This window comes from Delphinapterus leucas, unplaced genomic scaffold (assembly GCF_059928025.1).
Source record: "Delphinapterus leucas isolate spDelLeu-1000000601 "Yukka" unplaced genomic scaffold, BTC_Dleu_Yukka2 spDelLeu_asBTCV2_sq25, whole genome shotgun sequence".
Classification (NCBI taxonomy): Eukaryota; Metazoa; Chordata; class Mammalia; order Artiodactyla; family Monodontidae; genus Delphinapterus; species Delphinapterus leucas.
Window position 1 is genome coordinate 13561333 of NW_028322234.1, and position 25666 is coordinate 13586998.

At 51.1% G+C, this 25666-nt stretch overlaps 3 protein-coding genes across 4 annotated transcripts; all 3 read right to left on the minus strand.

Annotated features, from left to right (window-relative positions):
- Positions 1-2590: 2590 nt before the first annotated feature.
- On the minus strand, positions 2591-5479 carry TRAPPC5 (trafficking protein particle complex subunit 5). 2 transcript variants are annotated; one of them, XM_022557447.3, is made up of 2 exons: positions 4758-5479; positions 2591-3213 (listed from the first exon to the last, which is right to left on the minus strand). In XM_022557447.3, the coding sequence occupies exons 1-2, from the start codon at positions 4836-4838 to the stop codon at positions 2635-2637; spliced, it is 660 nt and encodes a 219-aa protein (XP_022413155.1). In that variant the 5' UTR covers positions 4839-5479; the 3' UTR covers positions 2591-2634. The 2 variants fall into 2 exon arrangements, with proteins under 2 accessions (XP_022413155.1, XP_022413156.1); XM_022557448.2 differs by having other exon boundaries at positions 3341-5479.
- Positions 5480-5601: 122 nt separating this feature from the next.
- MCEMP1 (mast cell expressed membrane protein 1) lies at positions 5602-8701 on the minus strand. Its single transcript, XM_022557449.3, has 7 exons — positions 8262-8701; positions 7885-7968; positions 7190-7312; positions 6985-7035; positions 6783-6908; positions 6433-6495; positions 5602-6310 (listed from the first exon to the last, which is right to left on the minus strand). The coding sequence occupies exons 1-7, from the start codon at positions 8329-8331 to the stop codon at positions 6294-6296; spliced, it is 534 nt and encodes a 177-aa protein (XP_022413157.1). The 5' UTR covers positions 8332-8701; the 3' UTR covers positions 5602-6293.
- Positions 8702-14598: 5897 nt separating this feature from the next.
- RETN (resistin) lies at positions 14599-21649 on the minus strand. Its single transcript, XM_022557532.3, has 4 exons — positions 18547-21649; positions 15654-15781; positions 15219-15296; positions 14599-14920 (listed from the first exon to the last, which is right to left on the minus strand). Exons 2-4 carry the CDS (start codon positions 15769-15771, stop codon positions 14787-14789), a joined length of 330 nt encoding a protein of 109 aa, XP_022413240.1. The 5' UTR covers positions 15772-15781; positions 18547-21649; the 3' UTR covers positions 14599-14786.
- Between the last annotated feature and the right edge of the window lie 4017 nt (positions 21650-25666).

Below are 25666 nucleotides of genomic sequence, written 5' to 3' on the forward strand. Positions count from 1 at the left end.
CACCCCCACGTCCCTCCCATCATAAAGGCTATCTCATCTCAAACCTACCTGCTTCTCTCCATCCCCATTGCCACTGCCCCAGGCCACCTCCTCTGGCTCCTGGACCGGGTGACAGCCCCCCGCAGTGTTCCCACCCCCCACCTGGCCTCCATGAAAGTCTCCCAGGGTCCCCACCCCCCAGGCCTCCTGCCATCTTCGCCCACCCAGTGGCCCCCAGTGACTTCTCTCTGTTGCCCACCTGACAACTTTCTCCCCTGCTAAAAATGTTCCTCGTCTGTCACTCAGCAAAACATGCAGTGGGTTCAGGTCCCCACAATTAGCCCTGATCAAGGTTGAGAGGGACATTTGGGGGCCCAGAATGAACAGCCTCAGGCCACCAGAGTCATTCATTCAGTAGATATGTACTGAGGGCTACCTGTCCTCAAGCTGGGGGCACAGCATGACAGATGAGGTAACACGGTGCCTGCTCTCTTGGAGTGCACGGTCCGGGGACATTCCAGCCAGGTCCCTCCCTGCTCGGTGGACAGCCTGGCCTAGTCCTGGTTGGTAGGTGGAACACGGGGGCACAGGTGGACGTCTTCCTGAGAGGCAGAGCATCAAGCCTGGAGTTGGAAAGCAGCCCATCCAGGAGTTTGGCCCAGGGCGTTCCCCCACCGAGAATCCCTGGGCGCAGTGGTTGAGAGTCTGCCTGCCAATGCAGGGGACACGGGTTTGTGCCCCGGTCCGGGAAGATCCCATGTGCCGTGGAGCGGCTGGGCCTGTGAGCCATGGCCGCTGAGCCTGCACATCCGGAACCTGTGCTCCGCAATGGGCGAGGCCGCAGCAGTGAGAGGCCCGCGTACCGCAAAGAAACAAAAAAACACACACTTGTTCAGGTCTTGGCCAAGGGCGTGGTGGGGGGAAGCGAAAATGTGAAGAAATTTTCCCCTCCAAAGTCCTGAAGGGCTTTCATTGGGGTGGTGGGAAGTGTGAGGAGTGATCAAGAGACCAAGGGTGGTGGGCAAAAGGGCAGTTTGCCTGAAATGTAGTTATTTTCCTTTGTCAACAAGGAACGTGTGTTCAGGTAATGGGATCATGTGTTTAGAGATGAACCGCAAACTATTTTAAGCACCCAGATGACTTTCAAGTGAGCCTGCCTGTTTCCCCTTGAGAACCAGGTCTCTAAGGCCAGGGTTCTCAAAGTGCGGCCCCTGGAGTTAACAGAAGTTCCTAGGAACTTGTTAGAGATGCAAATCCCCGGCTCACCCCAGATCTGCAGCATTGGAAACTCTTGGGGGGTGGAGGGGGGCAGCCACCCCAGTTTGCCCACAGGAATCCCCTGGGGACCTCGCTAAAATGCAGACTCTGAGTGGTTAGTCTGGGGTGGGCCTGAGGGTCTGCATTTCCGACAGGCTCCTGGAGGATGCTGACACTGAGGCCCGGGACCACACTTCTGAGTAGCAAGGGTCTAAAAAAAAAAAAAAGGGTTGGGGACTTCCTTAGTGGTGCAGTGGTTAAGAATCCGCCTGCCAACGCAGGGGACACGGGTTCGAGCCCTGGTCCGGGAAGATCCCACATGCCACGGAGCAACTAAGCCCGTGTGCCACAACTACTGAGCCTGCGTGCCACAACTACTGAAGCCCGTGCACCTACAGCCCATGCTCTGCAACAAGAGAAGCCACCGCAATGAGAAGCCCGCACACCACAACAAAGAGTAGCGCCCGCTCACCACAACTAGAGAAAGCCCGTGCACAGCAACGAAGACCCAACGCAGCCAAAAATAAAATAAATAATAAATTTTAAAAAAAAGGTGTGGAGGGTTGACAAACAACCACCCTCTGTCTGTTTTCTAGACACACAGCTACACCCACTCCTTAACCTACTGCTGTCTACAGTGCAAAGTAGTTGGACAGAGGCTGCTGGGTGCAAACTATTCACCCTCTGGTCCTTTACAGAAAAAGTGTGCCAGCCCCTGGTCTAAAGGAGTCTCCCTTGGCCTGATCCCTCCACCCTGATACCCCCCCCCCCCCGCCACCTCCTCAGCCGAGGGATGGCCTCCAACTGCGATTCCGGAAGGTGCCAGCATTCTCCCTACTGCAGCCATACCAGCAGCTCCTTGGGCCTGGTTTATCTTCCCTCTGCCCCCACCCCACCTCCCCATTGTACTATAAACACGCTTGGGGGGTCTTCCCTGGTGGCCCAGTGGTTAAGACTCCACGCTCCCAACGCAGGGGGCCCGGGTTCGATCCCCGGTCAGGGAACTAGATCCCGCGTGCCGCAACTAAAAGATCCCACATGTCGCAACCAAGACCCAGTGCAGCCAAGTAAATAAATAAAATATTTTTAAAATAAATAAATAAACACGCTTGGGCCTTGGCATCCCTCAGCAGCCTGAGGCAGGGGCCTGGGTCAAGGTGGGTGTTTTTGTTTTGTTTGGCCACGCTGCGGGGCTTGCGGGGTCTTAGTTCCCTGACCAGGGATTGAACCCGCACCCTCGGCAGTGAAAATGCCAAAGCGCGGAGTCCTAACCACTGCACCGCCAGGGAATTCCCGGGTCAAGGTGTTGAGCGGATCTCTGAGGCCCTCACACAAGACACAAGACACGCTTGGGAAGGGGGCTATCTTCATCCTTTATGGGGGGAGGGGGGGGCGAAATCAGCGGCCCTCCAGGGCCCGGTCTCGGGCGATGACCGCCTCCTCGAACTTGATCATGAGCGTGGTGCCCTTGTGCCAGTGCGCCGTGACCTTGGCGGGGAAGCCACTGTGCGTGAGCACCGCCTCCACGATGCCAGCCGTGAAGCTGGCGCAGTTGAGCGTGCTGTTCTCCTTGGGCACGGAGATGTAGGTGTTGATGAGCGGCTCCCGCTCGATGATGTAAAAGGTGCGGGCGTCGTCATTGGCCTGCTCCAGCTTGTCGGCCTCCTTGCCGAAGAGCGCCTTCCACACGGCGCCCTTAACGAAGAGCAGGGCGCCCAGCACCTTGGTTTCGCGCCGGGCGCCCTTTTCGCGAGCCACCAGCGCATCCAGAACGCGGGCGCCCACCTGGCGGCCTAGCGCGGCCAGGCGAGCCTGCAGCTCCGCCACAGAGAAGACGCGGCTCTGGCAGTGCTGCACCAGCTCGGAGAAGAGCAGCGCGAAGGCGCTCAGGCTCACCTCGGTGCGCGGCCGGGCCAGCGCGCGCTCCAGCAGCGCCGACTTCCCGCGCGTGAAGCGCGCCTCCATGCCGCCGCTGCCCTGCGGGGAGACGAGAAAACGTGGGTGTCAGAGGCGGGAAGGAGCCCCTCTCTACCACCTCCCTTGTGCGCTCCATCAGTGATTTCCCACGTGGGAAGAGATGAGTAGAAGGAAAGGAGGTACCCACCTGCGCGTAAAGCATACCTCCGTTACGCCTAGCCAGCCATGGCCAAACGGGAGACGGGGTAGGCTTGTACCCTAGGCTACGAGAGGATTTCGGAGGGAGGGGGGTGGAGGGGGAAGGTGGGAGGAGAGACAAGAGGGGGAACAGAAGGGGGAGCTCGAAACCACCCCCCCTCGAGTTCCAGGTGACCGTTGTGCGTTCAAAGCACCGTCCTAAGCCCTTCGCCGCCTGTACGAGTAACCAGAAAACTAGCGCGCGGGGAGGGGGGCGTCAAACCTAGGGCAGGAAGGGGACGAGGATGGGGGGCCGTGAGCGTACACTGGCAACTATCCCTCCCCCCGCCATGCGCTCCAGCAGCAACAGCGCTGACTTCCCTGGGTGAAGAGAACTTCCCTGCCTCTCCCCTGCGGAGTCAGAGAAACTGGGAGAGAGGAGTAGGGGGTGTGTGGAGACCAACGGCCAGAAGGGTTGGGAGCTTGGGGAACAGGCAAGACACATGGAGCAAGCCAGGAGAGGATGCTGGGAACCCTTCCAAACCCGCACCCTCGGGCAGCACCAATTTGTCATGCACGAAGCATGCCTCTTCGAGTGGGCCTGCGTTTGTACAAAGACTGGGGGGGCGGCCAGAGAAGGCGTTGGGAACACCCCACCCGCATGCTTTCCAGAAAGGTAGCTGCACCGTGGAAAGAGGGAGGGGGCGGACTGTCGGACCCGGGGGTTATAGGGGAGCCAGGAAGGGGCGCAGTGATCCTCCCATCACAGGGCGTGAAGCCACAGCTGTCGGTGGCGAGAGAGACCCGGAAGGGGTTGCTGGGAGAAAATCCCTAAGAGGTGCTGAGACCAAAAAAACCAAAAAAAAATGTGGATCAGCGATGGTAATGGCAGCGGATGGGGCGGGAAGGGGGGAATCCCAAGGGCTCTGAGACACACACAACCCTGCTAAGGGTGGGGTCCGGAGGGGTAACTGAGAACCCCGCCCCACTACGCAGGGACCTGGCCAGAAGCCGGAAGGGTCTGGGGATGCTGAGAGGGCCCCAACCAGGTCTGCGTGGGGGATGAAAAGACCAGGAATCTCAGGAGCTCCAGGACGCCCCTGCCCCGGTGCGCAGCTGCCTACATGGGGGCTGCCCAGCGCGCGAGAGGGGAGGGGGAGTGTTGAGACCCCTCCACCCGCCTGCCATAGGGTTGGTGAGCTAAGCCGTGGAAAGACCGAGATCCCGCGACCCCGGCCCCGGCGTGGACCAGGCAGAGGGACCGGGAAGGAGCCCACCCTCCTCGTGGTCCCCCGGGGTGGGCCGAAGAGGGATTCCGGGGATCGTGGACGCCGAGACCCTGACCCAGGACCCAAAGACCCGCGGAGAGGGGTTGGGGAGCGGACGCGGCACGGCGCCGGGAGGGGTGGTGGCGGGCGGGGTCTCACCGGGACTTGCGGCAGCCGATTCGGCCGAGCTGCTTTACGGCGCCGTAAAAGGGCCGGCGTGCGCAAGCGTCGAGGCGGCATGGGCGGGGCGCGCTCTGTGATTCCCGAGAGTGGCTGCACGGGGGCGCGCGTGTCCGTGCGGCCCTACAGAGGGGTGCGGCCCGGGCCAGGGGCCTCGCTGGCCTTGGTTGGCCCGTGATCTGTCTGGGACAGTGGCACGGGTCGTCCATCTGCTCAGGAGCACACATTTGATGATGGGCACACGTCTCTGTCTTGGGAACATGTGCGTCCTTGGGCATATGTCTACTTGTCTCGGGGGCACACGTATGCCCATGCACACACACTCACCTGTCTTAGGGACACACATATGTCCATGCGAACATGTCCACTTGTCTTAGGGTCCATGCGCATGTCCGTGGGCACAAGTTCTCAGAGGACGTACATCCATGAGCCGTGGGCATAATACACTTAAGGGCATGTGCCCTCATGAATACATGCCCTGTGGACAGATACATTCCCGAGCACAGTACATACTCAGGGGCTCATACATTCGTGGGCCCATGAACACTTAAGGAGACATTGGACATCTCAGGCCACAGACCCTCATGGGCACACACTCAGCGGCGCAGGGACTCAGTCGCTCCCAGGGTACACATTCATGGACACACTGAGACCCACTGCAGACATTGGTTCTCATGCCCCCTCGTGCCCCCAGGGTTCCTGGCATTACGTCCACGTGTTCACCGTGTGACCTTTCTCATTCTCCGAGCCTGAACACTTACAGACCCTCCCTACCAGGTTCCAAAGCTCCCCAGCCACACCAATAACAGATCTGAAAGCCGCGTTGTTTCCCCTTGGCCTTTATCATCATGAATCACGGAATGTGAGTGCAGAAACAAATGGACACATGCGGGTCCACGCTCTGAACACCCTCAGTGGCATAATCAGGCACACTCGTGTTGACACACACCTGTTCAGGCCGGCACAGCGTGACAGGTGGGTGTGACAGGGCACACACCCACAATTACAGTGATACATTCCCATGGTGTGCCCACCCCACCCACTCACGCCTCCATCACACAACATCCCGCAGGACACACATGTGTTTACGCTGAAATGGGCACGTGTAACACGTGTCACCAACACCCACACCCACAGTGACACACTTCTGTGGTCGCCACAGCCACCCACGGTGACATGCATTACACACCCAACACGCCACAACACACGTGTGCATCACATGTACAGTGACACAGGGGTGCACACCATACTCGCTGTGACTCCCACCTTCAACATTCACCCATAACACCTTCCTGTGGGAAACACTGAAATACCCACCCTCCATGAAGTGCTTACCCCGACACACGAGCACATAGGCACACACGCAACTCCACAGCACATTCACCAAGACACATGATTTTCTACACGTGGGATGAAGCGCAGCTTCAGACCAGGCTGGGAACCCTATTTTCCATCTTCACTGAGAGGTGCTATCTTGTCCTCCGAGGTGTAGCCAGGGCTTTGATGTCTTTTCTTTTATTGAGGTGTGGGCTCTGCGGGGTGGGGGCAGGGGTGAAGGGTGGAGATCCGAGGTCAGACAGATCCCACTCTTGAAAGAGAATCTGGGGCCAAATCCAAGGGGGCCCCTCATCCGCCTCCCCTGGGCCCAACTTACTTGGATCTGGCATCTTCAGCATCTGGAGGATTTTCTGTAATGTAGTCTTGATTTTGCTCATGTCTGAGGATGGGGAGAGACAGGAAAAAGCTGAAGTGGGGCTTTCTTAGCTTTATTGGAAGCCTTCTCCCTGCCCGGCCCCCAGCGTGGGGTGCCACACAGCCCATGTACTTGGAGTTCCCATGCATTTATATACTCCCCAAGTGACTTGGAGGGTGACATCCATCACCTCTCCAAACCTTGTGCTCTGGAAGGGCGGGACCCTTGCTGTCCCCTCCCCCGACTCCCCAGCACCCAGCCCAGTATTGGGCATGGAGGCAAATTCGCCCAGTGGAGATCTATAAGGGCACCTGTCTCCAGCGTCCTCAGTTTCTGGTTTCCTTCATGGACCTTGCTCTTGACCGTGTCAATGCCCTGCTTGACATCGTTCCAGCGCTGCTTCTCCTTGTCCTGGCACTCTCCCACCAAAAGAGAGACTGAGGGTGTGGATCAGGGTTGTCTGTGTCACCTCTGCTCTCCCTACCCCCACCCCGACCCAGGTCCTTCCCTCACCGTTCTTGAGCTCCCTTCTCAAGACCATCAGCTCCTGGGACATCTTGGAATCTGTTCAGGATGGGGTGGGGAGGCAAGAAAACCTTAGAATCGCCTCAGGTCTGCAGTTGGGAGCAGCGCTGGACCACCCCAGCTCCTGGGAACCCCTCCACACTGCCCCAGCCCCTTCCTCCACCACCAAAACAGAACAAAACACCTCACTCACTCTTCACCAGGACGAAGGCTAAGAGGACGACGCAGGACAGAGCGAGGAGAACATACAGGCTCATCGTGGCTCTAGGCGACCAATGGGGGACCTGGGCAGGGTCGGAGGCTGACTTGGACTGGGCTGGAACGGGGTAGAGGCAGGACAGGTCATCTCCAGGGCCCAATACTGCCACTCAGACCATCAACACTGACTGTAACACCGGCGACAGCTCTTCACCTACACCCACGGTTCCCGATACCATAAGCAGCTGTGGCCATCAACAACACTGCCACCAACACGCACCCTGGCCAGTGCCACAAGCAACTATCGCTAACACTGTCACCATCATGCCCCCCTTAACATCCCTGTCACCAACACCCACCAACATCAATGCCCGTTGTTGCCAGCCTTGTTTCCATCACCAGGACCTCATGAGCACCCTCATCAGCTCTATCTAGGTGGTTCTGTCCCGATCCACTACGTGGTCCCCTACTCACCGTCACCAACACCCAGACCTTCACCAGCACCTCCACCGGCACAGTCATACCATCACCATCACCGCCTCCTCAAAGCTACCCCCCACCGCTGTCACACACAAGCCTTGATGCCACCACACCCCACACCATTGGCCCTGACCTCCACACACGGCCCCTTGTCCCTCCCGCGGGCCCCTCCCAAGGCTGTGTGATGTGGGCTAGTGGACGGCTGCTTACCCTTATTCTTGGGTGGTGAATGACTGCCCTTTGGCTGGTGCTGGGTTTTGAAGGTGATATTCTCATAGGCAGGGTCATCTGCACCTGTGGGCAGGTCAGTGCGAGGGACTGAAGAAAGCTGCCGAGAGCGCTGGGGCAGGGGTGAGGGTGGGAGAGGGGCCTCAGACGTCTTGGTTCACGGAGCCCTGCACTCAACAAGCTTCTGGGTGTAAAGATAAGGAGTGGGGAACTAAGATCTACATCTTGATTAAGTGGAGAGGATGTGAGTGAACATTTGGGTGATAAACTGACACACACACACTTTGGGTGGGGGAAGGAACCCTCCGGCCCCCACTTTCAGCTCTGTACCTCTCCCCTCCCCACCCAAGGTGTCTAACCTTCATTGGCTGGGGAGCCCTGTTTCTTGTTTTTGAAGGCTGCCGCCTGCATCTTGATCTCCTGGTTCATGGAGCTTTCCTCAGCCTCCGTAGTCCCCAGCCTACCAATTTGTCTACACACAACCCCACCCACTAGAAAGTGTCTGGGAAGATGAGGAAATCTCTGGGTTGGGGTGGAGGAGAGGAAAGAGAGGTCAGCCTCCTCTTTTCAGGGATGCAGGACCCTCCCACCCTGGGACATTCTCACCCCAACCTAGAGAGGGATCTTAGGAGACCAGAGGTCTCAGGGGGGACCAAGAAGAGATGCCCATAGACCCAGAAACAGAATCGGATGGTCAGGAACTTGCAATATACAAATGTATCAAATCAACATGCTGCACATCGTAAACTTATGCAATGTCATATGTCAATTATATTCAATAAAATAATTTTTCTTAAAAAAGAGGATGGTCAGGAACGTTACAGGAAGCTGTGTGTGTGTGTGTGTGTGTGTGTGTGTGTGTGTGTGTCTACCTGGATAAACCTCATCCTCCCATCTCCTCTTGCTCTCATGGGAAATGCTATGGCACCCCAGAGTCCCACCTTTGGGGGCAGGGGCATCCAGTCTTGGAGGCAGGATTCCTAGGTCCCCACACCTACCTTCCCTCTGCCCTAGTCCCAGCTCTCAGCTCCACCCTGAGAAGTTCTACTTCTCCAAGGCCCCTTGGAGGAGAGGAACGGATATGAGGCAATGGGACTAACCACTGGAACTCCACCCCTACATTTGGGACTGATGCCAGACATCAACTTGACCTAACCCTGGAAGTAGTTCCTCCTCCACCTGGAGACCCCTGACAGAGAAACACTCAGAAACACACCCAGCCTCATCCACACATCTGCTCGCCTACCCAGACCCACACACACACTTGCACACACACACTCCTGAATACCCCCAGTCGCATATCTGTTCACGTGTACACATGGCATGCTCATTTGCATGCTTATACATATTCATGCGCTCACACTGTCTCCACTCTGTCTAGGTGTCTTAAATCTCTCTTTGTGTCTATCTGACCTTGAGAATTGGGGATTAAAATGAGGCAAAGTATATAAGGAATTTTTTCTTTAAGTCTAGAGTGGTGCCTTCTGATAGAGTATAATGTGGATTTTTGGCAAGGTTTTTAAAAATTGAAGTATAGTCGGTTTATAATATTATGTTAGTTTCAGGTGTACAGCATAGTGACTCAATATTTTTATAGACTATACTCCAGGGCTATATTTCCCTGTGCTGTACCATATATCCTTGTTGCTTATCTACTTTATACATAGTAGTTTGTATCTCTTAATCCCTTAAGCATACATTGTCCCTTCCCCTTCTCTCTCCCCACTAGTAACCACTAGTTTGTTCTCTATATCTGAGTCTGTTTCTGTTTTTTAATATACATTCATTAAAAAAATGTTTTTTTAGATTCCACATACAAGTGATAACATACAGTATTTGTCTTTCTCTGTCTGGCTTATTTCACTAAACATAATACCTTCCAAGTCCATCCATGTTGTTGCAAATGGCAGAATTTCATCCTTTTTCATGGCTGAGTAACATTCCATTGTGTGTATGTATGTGTGTATATATGTATATTTACGCGGCTGTGGCCATCAACAGCACTGCCACCAACATGCACCCTGGCCAGTGCCACAAGCAACTATCGCTAACACTGTCACCACCATGCCCCCCTTAACATCCCTGTCACCAACACCCACCAACATCAATGCCTGTTGTTGCCAGCATTGTTTCCATCACCAGGACCTCATGAGCACCCTCATCAGCTCTATCTAGGTGCTTCTGTCCCGATCCACTACGTGTATATTTATATACATATATACACACATATATATCACATCTTCTTTATCCATTCATCTGTTGATGGATACTTGGGTTGCTTCCATATCTCGGCTATTGTAAATAATGCTGCTATGAACATTGGGGTACATTTATCTTTTTAAATTAGTGTTTTCAATTTTTTGGATATATACCCAGGAGTGGAATTTCTGGATCATATATTAGTTCTATTTTTAGTTTTTTGAGGAACCACCATAATGTTTTGCATTGTGGCTGGACCAATTTACATTCCTACCAACAGTGTAGAAGGGTTCTACTTTCTCCACATCCTTGCCAACATTTGTCATTGGTAGGCTTTTAAATAAAAGCCATTCCGATAAGTTCAGGGGTTATCTCACTGTGGTTTTAATTTACATTTCTTTAATAATTAGTGATGTTGAGCATCTTTTTATGTGCCCATTAGCCATCTGTATGTCTTCTTTGGAAAGGTGTCTATTCAGGTTTTCAGACTATTTTTTAATCAGTTGTTTGTGAACCACATGTTTATTGAGATAGTTTACCTTTTTTGGGGGGGGGTACTAAGTCTTCAAAACCAAACATGTGTTTACACTTAAGGCACATTTCAACTTGGACTGGCTACATTTCACTGCCATATTGGACAGTGCTGGTCTAGAATATTATAATTTTCTCCTGTTACTGAACTCAGGTTTGGCATATCACCACTCAAAAGCCGATACTCGAGAGACAAGTGTTGGTTGAAAAGAAAAGGTTGCTTTATTCAGGAGGCCAGCAACCTGGGGAGAAGGCAGACTCATGTCCAAAAGACATCTCCCAGCTGCCGATCAGGGGGCAAAAGCTTTTAAAGGGGAGTTTCAGGGGTGGATAGATGGAGGGAGGGGGCTACACGCAGAAACAGTAGAGTCGGCTCTGACAATCACCTTGAAGTTGTTCATGCAGTGGTCTGATCAGTGTCATCTGGATTGTTTTAAGTACAATTAATCTTCAGTTCCAGGGTTGGTTTGTTCCCATTTCCTTGTGGCCAGTTCTCAAAATTGTGTAAGATGTGGCAGCTTATGTCATGGCTACAGTCTGGCCATCACGTAGTTAACTTCCCCCACCTGGTAGGGGTTTTGGTATCCACTAAGCAGCTCAAAGCCTATGGCTCAGAATATTATCTATAGCCTTTGAGGAGGAACTAAAGGTCCTGACTTTGCTTAATGGCAAAACTCTTATTTTGTCCTGTTTGACTGTTTTTCTTTGGTTCTGCATTTTTTCATTTCTCAGATTAAATTTATTCTTTGGCTAAAGTTTTTCTACAGACAAGAGGCAGGCAGAGGACATGGGGGGAGGTGGTGTCTGTCCTGGGAAGGCCCCGTAGGGTCCTGCTCTGTTACACTCCCTTTGGAAAAAATAAGTTTAAAACTTTCTATGCGTGGAAAGTGAGTATGTTTTAGGTTTAAAATATGTGATTAAATTCTAGATAACTTTGGAATGGTCCCTGAGATCTGGCTGGTGAGGATAATGTTCTCTTTCCTAAAGTATTGCCAATCTTGTCTGTTCAAGGACGATCAATTTAATAATGATTAGACGCCAGCTCCTCCAACTCCTCTTACAAAGAAGTCAGCCATTGAGAGATGTGACCCCGCCCTTGCTGATGTAATAGCTACAGAAGAGATGGACCAATGGGGAACTGGCTCTGCTCTGATGGACAGGCATAGGGGGTGGGGCCGTGGCATTACACATTTCCCTGGCTCCGATGAGGCTAAGACCAGGCTCCAGCCCTCTGGACTTTGAGAAAAAGGTAGCCCCGGAACTGGAAATCCACAAGCAACCATGTCATGGTGGCCTAAGAGGGCTCCATGGGGTTGCCTGACCAGATCGTTTCATGAAGCAACAGTTTCAATTTTCTTTTAAGAAAGAAAATGTGTCCTAACCAGGTATTGGTTTAGGGTGAGCACATGATCCAGGCCCAGCCAATCAAAGTCCAAAATTTGGCAAAGGGGTGGGCAAAATGAGCCAGACTCAACCAATGAGACTCAGGCCGGAGGCTTTAGGGATTCTTTTGTTCGCTTGCTTATTTTGGTTGTGCCAGCATGCAGGCGGGATCTAGTTTCCTGACCAGGGATTGAACCTGCGCCCCCTGCATTGGGAGCACGCAGTGTTACCCACTGGACCACCAGGGAAGTCCCCAAGCCTAAGGCTTTTATTGGGTTAACCAGGACAAAGGGCATTCTCTCTTTTTTCCCCTCTGTCAGACTGCCAGGATATAAGCCTGGTGCTGTGACAGGGGAGAACTTGCTTGAGAGTGAAGCCAGCACTATGGAGAGCAGACCTGACAGGGAGTCGGGTCCTGGAGACATTATCTGAGACCCTAGATCCAGCCATACCTGAATCTGTTGTTCTAACCCTGAGCCCCTCAGTTACATAATCCAGAAATGTCCTTCCACTTTTGCTCGAGCTAGCTTGACGGGGGGTCTGCGGCACCTGCAACTAGCACAATCTTGGCTACTACAGGGGGCTGGACAGTTGGCAAATGAAGAAAGAGGCTTAAGAAGGGGCTTTGCCTGTCGAAGTCTGCATTCTGAGACAGGAGGATGACTGTGTTGGAACTGAGACCTCTAAAGAGGCTCTTCTTGGGGGTCCAGATACAGGTGGACAATTGTGGGTCTTGGAGACAAAGAGGCATTCGCATCAGGGTCAGGGGACAGCGAGGGAGAAGGATGGACAAGGTACTATACACTTGCCCTCTCTGGTCCTTAACACTCTTCTGACTCAGTGGCCCCACTCCAACCCCATGGCCAATGTGGGGTTAGGAGGGAGGACCTGGGAGGGGCATCCCTGGATTGGGGTCTGGTGGGCTCCATGGGCACCAGAAGTGTTTGTGTGATCTCAGCTCACGACTACCATGATCAGACAGGTGGGCGTACCATCATAGGGGGTGGTCGTCAGTGGGAAGAGAGTCCAAAACATCCTGAAAACCACAAACCCACCCTGTCACCCATTCTCCAGCCTCTGGAGTGTGCTGCTGGGGTCTGTGACATTTAAATCTTGGGTCCCTCTTAAGACTGGGCACTGGGGCTTCCCTGGTGGTGCAGTGGTTAAGAATCTGCCTGCCAGTGCAGGGGACACGGGTTCGAGCCCTGGCCCGGGAAGATCCCACATGCCGCGGAGCAACTAAGCCCATGTGCCACAACTACTGAGCCTGAGCTCTAGAGCCCGCGAGCCACAACTACTGAGCTCACATGCCACAACTACTGAAGCCTGTGCACCTAGAGCCCGTGCTCCATAACAAGAGAAGCCAGGACAGTGAGAAGCCCGCGCACCGCAACGAATAGTAGCCCCCGCTCGCCACAACTAGAGAAAGCCCGCGCCCAACACAGCCATAAATTAATTAATTAATTAATTAATTACTTTAAAAAAGAATAATTAAAAAAAAAGACTGGGTGCTAAGTGTTCTGAAGTCTCTGTCTGCATCTCTCAGGGGCTGGATTTTGAGACTCCTGGGTTAAGATTCTCAGGAAACCGGACCTTGAATCACCCGGATTTGTGCCTGCAGCAATGCTGAGGATTTGCCTTCTAGGGCTTTGACTCCAGACTGAGACCAACGTCATCCAAGCTGGGGTGGGGACTTGATGTTGGAAGTACGAGTGTCTGTCCAAGGCATACATGTGTCTATGTGTCCCTAGGTCCCTCTCCACAGTGGGCATGTGTGTGTCTGTGGGCATGGTGTCTTTGTGTGACAGTGGTAACTGGGTTGTGTACTGTGTGTGCACATGGCCGTGTGTACATACGTGTAGTGTGTGTACCTAGGTGGTGTATTCACCTGTGTGTGTGGTTATTTATTCAAGACATTTTCCTGAGCACCTACTATGTGCCATGCTCTCTTCTAAGCGCCAGGATACACCAAAGAGCAAACAAGTCCCCTGCCCTGTGTTTTCATATTTGAGTGTTCATGACGGGTACAAATGTCCCTTGATGCAGGTGGGGAGTGAGGGATGGTGCTCAGGACTCTGGACTCAGCAATGGATTCAGGGATGCACCCTGACCCTGGGGCTGCTGGTGGCTTGAGGCCCTGGAGTGTATGTGGGGTAGGGGGCGGGAGGGTTCCTGTCCTGTCCAGACCCAGATCCCGATGAGGCTTCGTTGTGAGCAGTGGGGGAGAATGGCCCAGCAACTTCCCAGGAGGCCCGAGACCTTAGGGTGACCGTCAAGGTGGCCTCAAAGGTAACACTCTCGGGACCTCCCTACTGGTCCAGTGGTTAAGACTCCGCGCTTCCAATGCAGGGGGCGCGGGTTTGATCCCTGGTCAGGGAACTAAGATCCCACATGCCCACCCGGTGTGGCCAAAAATAAATAAATAAAGGTTACACTCCCTTAGGCCATGAGCCTTGGGTGTGGTTGTCATTACAGGAAGTTAAGGCCCCATTTTCAGAAGTAGAAGTGGCGGACAAGGGAGGAGGGGGGAATGGGGAGGAAGAAAGTCACGGCTGTCCCCCACCCCCCTCCCTCTGGCGCCTTGCGCTTTTTGAAGATGCCAGCTCAGTCGCCCACACCCCACAGAAGACAACAGCGCACGTCCCGGGCTTTCTCCATCATCTTCTCGGAGGTTTATTTCCAGCCCCGCCCCTCTGAGACAGGACCCCGCCCCTCCGAGGCCTGGCCACGCACCCAGGCCCGCGCCGCCGCCCCCCAAGCGCAACCTTAGGCTATTCGGCCCGCAGGCGACAGCAGCGAGCTCCGGTCCAGTCCATGCCGGCGCACTGACAGTGGCACGTGGTCTCGGCGCGCACGTCCCACGAGCCACAGGCAGAGCCACAGGTGCAGCTGGTGACGGCGAAACCTGCGAGGCGGAGCGAGGAGGAGAGAGCTTGGACTCTGAGCCAGAGGCTGCGGGCCTGGGGTTCCGGGGGGCTGACAGCGTGGGCGGCGGGGAGGCCGGGGGCCTGGACACCAGTGTCCTGAGGAAATGGGGTCCGAGAGTTGGGGGAAGGGACAAGGATGGGAGTGCAGACCAGGACATTACAGAAGTAGAGGCTGAGACTCTGTGGTCCTAGAGAAATAGAGGCTGGACCTAGGGGAGGGGGTTATGGGGTACTGAGAACAGAACTGAGAGCCTGGACCACGGGTTCTGTACTCACCTGCGGGGCAAGTGACCAGGTGCCCCCTGGAGGTGACACTCCGGCAGTCCAGGCCAATGTTCCTTATTGCCTCAGGAACTATGGAAGGAGTGACCGAGGTAACTGTGAAACCGAGCTGCCCCTCCCCCAATCTCATGCTGCCCAGGCCCTGGTGGTTTGGAGATGGGTGGCGGGCTCAAGAAAACCGCCCCTGGGGAAGGCCCAGGGGGTCGGGAGCTCATCACCTCTCAAGATTCTGCTTTGAGGTGGGTGTTTTGGAGGGATGAGGGTTTGGAGCTGTTGCTAAAGGTGGAGCTGGGGGGAAATGGGGTTGGGTTGGGTTTGGGGTTGAGATTTGGTTGGGGTTGGAGTTGGGGTTGGCTTGATGTTCGCTCCATGTCAGGAATCAGAGGGGCCCCTGAAGCCCCTGCCGAGGTTGGATGCGAGGGTGCTCACTTAGGGAGCTGGTGAGTTCCTGGATCTTCTCACTGATGGCTTTATCCATGGGACACATCAACTTGCCACACACCAGCAGCCCCAGGACTGGGAGGAGGAGGAGGGAGAGAGCCTTCATCCTGTAGGTGCTGCAAGAGGGAACCGAGAGACCCCAGCTGCATCAGCCCCTCTCCAACCTGGGAAGGGTCAGGCCCACAGAATGTGTGGGATCGGGAACCCTGCGTCCCCACGGGGGACGGGGCTGGAGGCCCAGCTTTGCCCCTAAAGGCGGGAGCAACTGTCACTTACCCTCTCCGTGGACTCAACAGGCCCAATTTTGGACACGAGTGACGTGCCTCTGCCTCAGCTGTCTCTTTAAGGCCTCTGAGTGTGGGGCTTCCTGTCTTGGCTAAGACCCCTGGCATCCTGGGCCTCCCTTCCCACATCCGGGGCTAAGAGGAAGCCCCCAGGGTAGAGTCCAGGGACCTAGTGATGCCACAGCCTCTCCTTCAAGAGCCTTCCCTTCCCACATCCAGGCTGGGACTGGTCCAGAGGGTAGAACCTGGGGGATAACTCCAGGAACCATAGTCAACAGGGCAGGGAGAGATATAGGAGCTCGCACGGAGGGGAGGGGGCACACAAACGTGACCAAAATAATGTCCTTGTTTGAGAACTGCATGCCATGTTCATTCCCAAAAAGCTATCACCATAGAAGAGATAGATAAAATCATGGTTTATTCCTTCGATAGAATAATCGACAATTGAAGTGTGCAAACTACGGCCCATGGGCCAGATCTAGCCCACCATCTTTGTTTTTCTCTTGTTTTTTTTTTTTTGGCCACACTGAGCATCATGCGGGATCTTAGTTCCCCAACCAGGGATCGAACACCCATCCCCCTGCAATGGAAGCACAGAGTCTTAACCACTGGACCACCAGGGAAGTCCCGCCTACCACCTATTTTTGTATGACTCATGAGCTAAGAATGGTTTTCACATTGTTTGGGTCTGTTTTGTTTCCAATATGGATGGATTTTTTTTTTAATTGTGATAAAACACCCGTAACATAAAATGTACCATTTTAACCATTTTCAAGTGTAAATTCAGCAGCATTAAGGCAGTGTGACCACCACCACCGAGGCAGACACTGGAATGCTGTGGCCACAAGCCAAGGAATGCCAGAAGCCACCAGAAGCTGGAAGAAGCAAAGAACCAACTTTCCCCTAGTCTTTAGAGGGAGTATGGCTTGATTTCAGCCATACAGTGTTTCCATACCGCATTTCGTGTATCATCTGTTGATGGACAGTTGGGCTGTTCCCACCTTTTGGCTATTGTGAAGGATGCTGCTGTGAACCTAGGGGCAGGACAGGATACAGACACAGACGTAGAGATGGACTTGAGGACACGGAGAGGGGGAAGAGTAAGCTGGGGCGAAGTGAGAGGGTAACATTGACATATATATTCACTACCAACTGTAAAATAGATAGCTAGTGGGAAGCAGCTGCATAGCACAGGGAGATCAGCTCAGTGCTTTGCGACCACCTAGAGGGGTGGGATAAGGAGGGTGGGAGGGAGACGCAAGAGGGAGGGGATATGGGGATATACGTATGCATATAGCTGATTCACTTTGTTATACAGCAGAAACTAACAACATTGTAAAGCAATTATACTCCAATAAATATGTTTAAAAAATTAAAAAAAATAACTTTTGAAGGATGTAAAAGAAGTAGGCAGCTCTAACTACAGGCAGGGTGAAAAGCAGAGAGAATGTGTGGAACCCCCTGGGGCTCCCCAGGGACTCAGTTTGAAAACCCTTAGTTCAGTAGCAGGAAAGAGTTATATATGCCCTGATAAAGAAATGTTCACATATTGAGGTCTGGGGAAGTCATTCTGGCTTATACATGAGTTAATGTGAATTTTGTGCTAGGTAAAACAGCCTGCTTGTGGCCTATGAAAACTACATTGTGCGTTTGCTTTAATTATTAAAGAAAAGGGCACATTGACCAGAAGTAAAGAATGTCCATGTTCAAAATAAAGATTAAAGCCCCTCTTCCTGGGATGCCAGGGCTGGTCCTCCTTTGATGATAAGACTCCCTTCCCAGGTGCCAAGGTCCTACTGACTCACTGTGTACATGCTGATCTGTTTTTATGAAACCTTGAAGGAGTGTCTCCCTGACTTCTTTGATGTTCTCTGTTCTTACAAGATATAAAACTGTGCTGAAAACCCTGCTTCTCCCAAGCAGTTTCTCAGAGTTTTCCTCTGAGAAGCTGTCTTCTGGGCTATGGTCCTCAGTTTGGCTAAAATAAAACTCTTTCTATTGCTATTATTGATTGTTTATTGATTATTGTCATCGATAGCCCCTTAATTCTCTTTAAAAAAAATCCCTTTATTCTCCCTGATTTCTACCAGCAAAACTGAGCTCTAGTGACCTTTTACATCTAATACTACTTAATACAATTCTAGAACCAGGTCTTTAAAAAGTACAATAGGGCAATCACATAACTACAATTTTTAAAAATCAATCTTATTGAGGTATAATTTCCATATAATAAAATGCATCTATCTTAAGTGTTCAGTTGCATACATTTTGACAAGTCTATATACCTGCATACTGCATGAATGTTTTGTTTTTCCCAAGTATTGCTTTTTTTAAAGATCAGGTGTAATTTACATACGGCAATATTCGCCCTTTTTACTGAGTTCTGAGTTTTGACAAATGCACACAGTTGCGTAACCACTGCCACCAAATACTTATAATTTAAATTATAATTGGAAAAAAAAAAGGAAGTTTCCCAAAGATCTGAAGGAAAACTGTCCTGAAGTAACAGAGAAGGAGATTTTTCTACCCACACAACTGGTTTTCCTGTGCGCTGCAGATCTTGTGAATATTGGTAAGTGTTACCAGCTTGTTCTCACCTCTGTTAATATACATCTGTCCTTGAAGTAATTTTGAACAAAGAGGCCTGTATCACTCAGAGGACTGGAAACTGTTGCCACTTGTTGTGAAACTGACTTCCAGAGGCAACCTACGCTTCTGACTGGTTGCCTTGCTACATAACTTGGCCTAGCGATGATGTCGCAATGACAGGTACCTCTGCCAATCAGAAGAGAATCATTGACACCTGCTTCCTGTCCCACAGGGATGAAAGAAAATAAAAGTAAAAGCCTTGATAATTATTAGAGAAATGCTAATCAAAGCCACAATGAGGTACCACCTCACACTGGTCAGAATGGCCATCATCAAAAAGTACAAACAATAAATATCATATATATATATCTCAACACTGTTTCACTGTGTTGTACACCTGAAGCTAACATGACATTGTAAATCAACTGTACTTCAATAATAAAAAACATAATAAAATTTAAAAAATTAAAAAAACTGTTGGTGGGAATGTAAATTGATACAGCCACTATGGAGAACAGTATGGAGGTTCCTTAAAAAACTAAAAATAGAACTGCCATACCAGCAATCCCACTCCTGGACATATACCATGAGAAAACCATAATTCAAAAAGAGTCGTGTACCACAATGTTCACTGCAGCTCTATTTACAGTAGCCAGGACATGGAAGCAACCTAAGTGTCCATCAACAGATGAATGGATAAAGAAGATGTGGCACATATATACAATGGAATATTACTCAGCCATAAAAAGAAATGAAATTGAGTTATTTGTAGTGAGGTGGATGGACCTAGAGTTTGTCATACAGAGTGAAGTAAATCAGAAGGAGAAAAACAAGTACCGTATGCTAACACATATATATGGAATCTAAAAAAAAAAAAAAGTTTCTCAAGAACCTAGGGGCAGGACAGGAATAAAGATGCAGACGTAGAGAATGGACTTGAGGACACGGGGAGTGGGAAGGGTAAGCTGGGACGAAATGAGAGAGTGGCATGGACATATATACACTACCAAATGTAAACTGGATAGCTGGTGGGAAGGAGCCACATAGCACAGGGAGATCAGCTTGGTGCTTTGTGACCACCTAGAGGGGTGGGATAGGGAGGGTGTGAGGGACATGCAAGAGGGAGGAGATATGGGGATATATGTATATGTATAGCTGATTCACTTTGCTATAAAGCAGAAACTAACACATCATTGTAAACAATTATACTCCAATAAAGATGTTTAGAAAAATTTAAAGAAAAGGGGAATGGTGTGGAGGCAGGAGGGAGAGTCTGACCACAGCTTCCTGACAGCCTCCACCTTGTGCCCCATTTCACAGATGGGTAAACTGATGTTGGGTGAGGCTGAGTCACTCCCGAAGGGGAGATTTCAGATCCAGATTTGTTGGATGCCGGAGTCCTTATTTATTTGGCCGCAGCTCTTGGCTTGTAGGATCTTACTTCCCGGACCAGGGATTGACCCTGCGCCCCCAGCAGTGAAAGCGCCGAGTCTTAACCACTGGACTACTAGGGAAGTCCCAGAAAAGAGTTTTATTTGAGCCAAACTGAGGACTATAGCCTGGAAGACGGCCTCTCTGATAACTCTGAGGAACTGCCCCAGAGATGCATGGTTTTCAGCGCAGTTTTATATCTTGTCAGAACAAAGAACATCAAACAAGTCAGGGAGACACTCCTTCAAGGTTTCAAAAAAAAAAAAACAGATCATCATGTACACAGCGAGTCAGTATGACCTCGGCGCCTGGGAAGGGAGTCTTATCATCAAAGGAGGACCAGCCCTGGCATCCCAGGAAGGGAGGCACTTAATCTTTATTTTGAACATGGACATTCTTTATTTCTGGTCAATGTGCCCTTTTCTTTAATAATTAAAGCAGATGCACAATGTAGTTTTCATAGGCCACAAACAGGCTGTTAGCATAAAATTCAAGTTAACTCATGTATAAGCCAGAATGACTTTCCCTATATCTCAATATGTGAACATTTCTTTGATCAGTATATATGTATTAAATCACTACGTTGTACACCTTAAGCTTATGTCAACGAAGCTGGGGGAAAACCAGATTCCACATTTAAGTATTTGACTGTCTCCATCTGACTTATTTCATCCAGCAAATACTTTATGTAAATCTATGTAGACGATACAGAATGAGGCACGGTATGTAGTGGATGCTTCAAACGTAGCTTTTTTTCGGGAGGGGGATCAATATTTTCCCAGAATTTCCCCAGCCACAGACAGGGATCAAGGCTCTGAGTGGTCACTCAATGTGGAGGGGCCACCAGCCAGGACTTCCTCTTCCTGTCCTGTCCCCTCAATACCTCAGCCCTGGGGACCCCATCTCAGCCCAACAGGAACAGAACTCTCCCACTTTCAGGGCTATTTCCTCACTTCCAGGAATCTTTTCACAATATTTTTGGCAGTAGCTGTTGGTTAACTTGTGTTTTCAGATTTTGAGCAACTTCACAGAAAAAAGAAAAAGGGGGGGAGGAAGTTTGCCTTGCTTCCTTGACATCTGCTGGGTTCCCCGGGGCCACTCAGCCCCTCCCCCAGAGGCCTCAGGCAATTCTTGCTTTGCTAGGGTCCTGGGGGTTTCACCATCCCACCTCCACCCCTCTCCGCCCAGCCGGCAGCTCCACCATGTCTGGGATCCTCACTTTTTCGTTCTTTTTTAAAGCAGCTTTATTGAAGTATAATTTACATACCACATTCATCCATTTCAATTGTACAACTCAGTGATCTGTAGTAAGTTTCACAGGGTTGCACAGCCATTACCACAATCCAATTCTGGAAAGTTTCTATCACCCCTAAAAGGAATCTTGTGCTCCTTTGCAGTCACTCTCTATTCCCACCCCCACCCCTAGGCAACCACTTTCTGTCTGTGAATTTGCTTATTCTGGACATTTCATGTAAATGGAATCGTACACTATGTGGTCTTTTGCATCAAGCTTATTTACTTAGCATAGTGTTTTGAGGTTCATTAATGTCATAACATGTATTTTGGTCCTTGACTGAGCTGCATTCCATCGCCTGGATGTACCACATTGATTTCCATTCACCAGCTGATGGGCATTTGGATTGTTTCCACCTTTTGGCTATTATGAGTAATGCCATGAACATTCCTGGACACGTCTTTGTGTGGATGTACATTTTCCTTTCTCTTGGGTGAATTCTTTTTAATGCAGGGTCAGTTTCCATTGTCTAAATGTACCGTAAAGTATTTAAACTTTTATTTTTTTAAAAAAACTGAAGTAGAGTTGATTTACAATGCTGTGTTAGTTTCAAGTGTACAGCAAAGTGATTCAGTTATACACACACATATATATATTCTTTTTCAGATTCTTTTCCATTGTAGGTTATTACAAGATACTGAGTATAGTTCCCTGTGCTATACAGTAGGTCCTTGTTTTTTACCTATTTTATATATAGTCGTGTGTCTATGTTAATTCCAAACTCCTGGGAATTCCCTGGTGGTTCAGTGGTTAGGGCTCAGCACTTTCATTGCCGTGGGCCCGGGGTTCCATCCCTGGTAGGGGAACTAAGATCTGCACAGTGCAGCAAAAAAACAAACAAACAAACAAACAAACAAAAACAAAAAAACCCCAGAAATCCAAACTCCTAATTTATCTCCCCCGCTCACTTTTATTTTTAAGTAGAGCAAATTCAAGACCACAAACTTTTCCCTCCTGTTAACTTGGATGAGATATTGCTCTAGCAGAGCCCCCTGCCCTGCACAGCATGGGCTGAGAAGTCTCCCTGCTATGATGTGTCCCCATGTCCCCACAACCAAGAGCATCAGTGCTCACCACCCCAGGGGTGCCCTCCTGAAGCCCTGATGCTGACCTGAGGAATCCTTTTTTCTCACTTTGTGGAGTCCTCCTTCTTGGCACATCCTGAGAACTACCGCCTAGCCGGGGCCAGACCATCTTACAGTATTAAATAATAATGATGTATTATTATATTAATACTATATTATCGTGGTATATATTAATATATTATTATTGTGGCAGTCGGTGGTTCTTGGATGTTGCCTCTAAGCTTATACCATGACCACCGGTGACTCTGGAGTCTATTCCCACTCCCGCCCTCCCCGATGAGCTCATGTGTCCAGCTGCCTCCCGGGGATTCAGCGACCTAATCCACACGCACAATAACACGTAACAAAACGCGCTAGGTTGTAACTTTCCATACGAACCAACTTCAGTAGTTGCTGAGAGTCCTTTCAAGAAGGATCCCAGCTGATTCCAGTGGGAGGAATGACAAGTTTGAAAATAATCTTCAAGAGATATTGGCAATAAATAAATAGATAAAATTTTAAAGTACAGAAAAAAAAATTGGGGAATTCCCTGGCAGTCCAGTGGTTAGGAATCCGCGCTTTCACTGCGGTGACCTGGGTTCGATCCCTCGTTGGGGGACTAAGATGCCACAAGCCTCGCAGCGTCGGGGAAAAAAATAATAAAATTAAATTTAAAAAAAAAAAGGGAGAGATCGGAAGGAATCCATGGCTGCTAAAACCTTTATGTGGAGAATTGTTGGAAACCAGGGACACCTCCCGCCCGCCCCCAACCCACCGACCAATCGTAGGGACATGACATCATGGAGCTCCTGACGTGAGGCCTCACAGGACGCAGAGAGAGGGTGGATTTTACCCTCACACGAGGGTTTCGAGAATTCTGTGTAATGCATGTGGAGGGCTTGGCAGGATGCCTGGGACGTGGTCAGGGCCTGACACTACCGGCTGTTGTGGCCCATTTTCGGGGGCGGGGATGGGGGTGGTCCGTGAATATTTGTAGAATCAAAATGCCCTGAGGTGGGAGACTTTACAACATCATCTACGTACAAATAAGGGCCAGAGGCCGAGGCGATTTAAGCAACAGAGTTTCGCTGGCGCTGAGAACTATTGAGTAACTAACTCATGACCTACTCCCCCTCCCCCACCCCCGCCGTCTCTAATTAGGGTCACCCAAGCTCGGGTTACAGACGCTAAAGATCAAAGCAGCCAGCAAATTGAGCCACAGCGCCCCCTGGCGCTCGGAGCGCTTACCTACCTAAGCGGGTCCCGGAGGAAAACCGCGGCTTTCCAAGGAGGAGAGTTTAAAAGTTAAACTTTAAAAAAAATTAACTAATTAATTGATTTTTGGCTGCGTTGGGTCTTCCTTGCTGCGCGTGGGGGCGTGGCAGCTACTCTTCGTTGCGGTGCGCGGGCTTCTCATTGCGGTGGCTTCTCTTGTTGCGGAGCACCGGCTCTAGGCGTGTGGGCTCAGTAGTTGTGGCTCGCGGCCTCTAGAGCACAGGCTCAGCAGTTGTGGCTCGCAGGCTTAATTGCTCCGGGAGCATGTGGGATCCTCCCCCACCACGGATCGAACCCGCGTCCCCTGCATTGACAAGCGGATTCTTAACCACTGCGCCACCAGGGAAGTCCCTAAAAGTTAAACTTTTGAATCCATCTCCCTCCCACTCCGTCTCCCAGTCGAAAGGCTTCCCTGCCAAAGCCGTGGCGAGGGGCGGGGCATCCAGGGCCAGCCGTCTCAGTGGTCTGAGATGACTCACTTTCTCCCCTGCACCTCATCTACTCGACAGCCTTGCACGTCCATCTTTCTGCCCTATTACGCGTTTCGCATACATCTTAGTAGAATTGCTGAATCGGAGGGGTTTTTGCTTCTCCAAGGCCCTACCTGCAAAACTGTCCGAGCAATTTTTCTGGGAAGAGTGTCTTCAGATTTCTCTGAATTCTCAAAAGGATAGGTGACCTCAAAATCAGGGCCAAGTCTTCCGTGGGCAGGGAAGGAGGGTCTCAAGTGTCCTGTGTCCGCTCACGCCCCCCTGGTCCCAGTCTTGGAGGGGCCACAACTCCAGAGGTGACAGGATGGAAATGAGTAGCGCTCCACTGGGGGACGCTATACCCAATTTACCCACCCACCAGGGCCCCCTCCCAAGGCACTCATCCCAGCTGAGCCCCATCGCCAACATTAGACTTGGGGCCCCCACCTGACCCTGCTCAGATCCTTTCTGTAGTTTCCCATCATCCCAGCAGGGGCCAAATCCTCACTCAGGCCCCAGGTGACTCTCAGACCTTGTCGTCCCTCAAGACCTTTCCCTCTGGCTCCATTCTGCTCTCTTGCCTTTGCCTCCACTGTGCCCTCCCCTCCCTTCCCAGACTCCTCTTCACTTTCATTCTCTTAAGTGCCACCTCCTCCAGTAAGCCTTCCCAGGCTGCCCCTGAGTGGATTACCATGTTCTTGGGGATCCCACAGCCACCTGTGCCACAGACTGCCAGCCTGGCTGTGTGTCTGTGCCCCAGAGAGAAGGGCCTTCATCTATCTTATTCAGGCTGTGAGATTCACATCTCACTTTAGCTGAGTGTTATGGGCTGAACTGTGTCCCCAGAAAATTCATATGCTGAAATCCTAACCCCCATTCCTCAGAATGTGACTGTATTTGGAGACAAGATTTTTAAAAGATAATTAAGTCAAAATGAGGTCATTAGTGTAGACTTTAAGCCAATATGACTGGTATCCTTATAAGAAGAGGAGATTAGGGGCTTCCCTGGTGGCACAGTGGTTAAGAATCCGCCTGCCAATGCAGGGGACACAGGTTTGAGCCCTGGTCCGGGAAGATCCCATATGCCACGGAGCCACTAAGCCCGTGCACCACAACTACTGAGCCTGCGCTCTAGAGCCTGTGAGCCACAACTACTGAAGCCCGCGTGCCACAACTACTGAAGCCCGCGTGCCACAACTACTGAAGCCCACGTGCCACAAATACTGAAGCCCGCACGCCTAGAGCCCGTGCTCCACAACAAGAGAAGCCACCGCAATGAGAAGCCCGTGCACCTCAACGACGGGTAGCCCCCGCTCGCTGCAACTAGAGAAAGCACGCGTGCAGCAATGAAGACCCCATACAGCCAAAAATAAAATAAATTAAAATAAATAAATTTTAAAAAAGAAGAAGAAGAAGAGATTAGGACACAGACACACACAGAGGGAAGAGCATGTGAGGACACAGGGAGAAGATGGCCACCTACAAGCCAAGGAGAGAGGCTTTAGAAGAAATCAACCCCGCCGACACCTTGATCTTGGACTCCTGGTTTCCAGAACTGTGAGAGAATAATCTCTGTTGTGTAGGTCACCCGGAA

Coding starts and splice junctions, on each gene's coding strand:
- TRAPPC5 (XM_022557447.3), bottom strand. CDS start 4,838: ATGCCGCCTCGACGCTTGCGCACGCCGGCCCTTTTACGGCGCCGTAAA. Junction 3,214..4,757: donor ATCGGCTGCCGCAAGTCCCG/GTGAGACCCCGC, acceptor GTCTCCCCGCAG/GGCAGCGGCGGCATGGAGGC.
- MCEMP1 (XM_022557449.3), bottom strand. CDS start 8,331: ATGAACCAGGAGATCAAGATGCAGGCGGCAGCCTTCAAAAACAAGAAA. Junction 7,313..7,884: donor TTCACCACCCAAGAATAAGG/GTAAGCAGCCGT, acceptor ACCCCGTTCCAG/CCCAGTCCAAGTCAGCCTCC. Junction 6,496..6,782: donor ACTGAGGACGCTGGAGACAG/GTGCCCTTATAG, acceptor CCCCATCCTCAG/ACATGAGCAAAATCAAGACT.
- RETN (XM_022557532.3), bottom strand. CDS start 15,771: ATGAAGGCTCTCTCCCTCCTCCTCCTCCCAGTCCTGGGGCTGCTGGTG. Junction 15,297..15,653: donor GGAACTCACCAGCTCCCTAA/GTGAGCACCCTC, acceptor CTCCTTCCATAG/TTCCTGAGGCAATAAGGAAC. Junction 14,921..15,218: donor CCTGGTCACTTGCCCCGCAG/GTGAGTACAGAA, acceptor TCCGCCTCGCAG/GTTTCGCCGTCACCAGCTGC.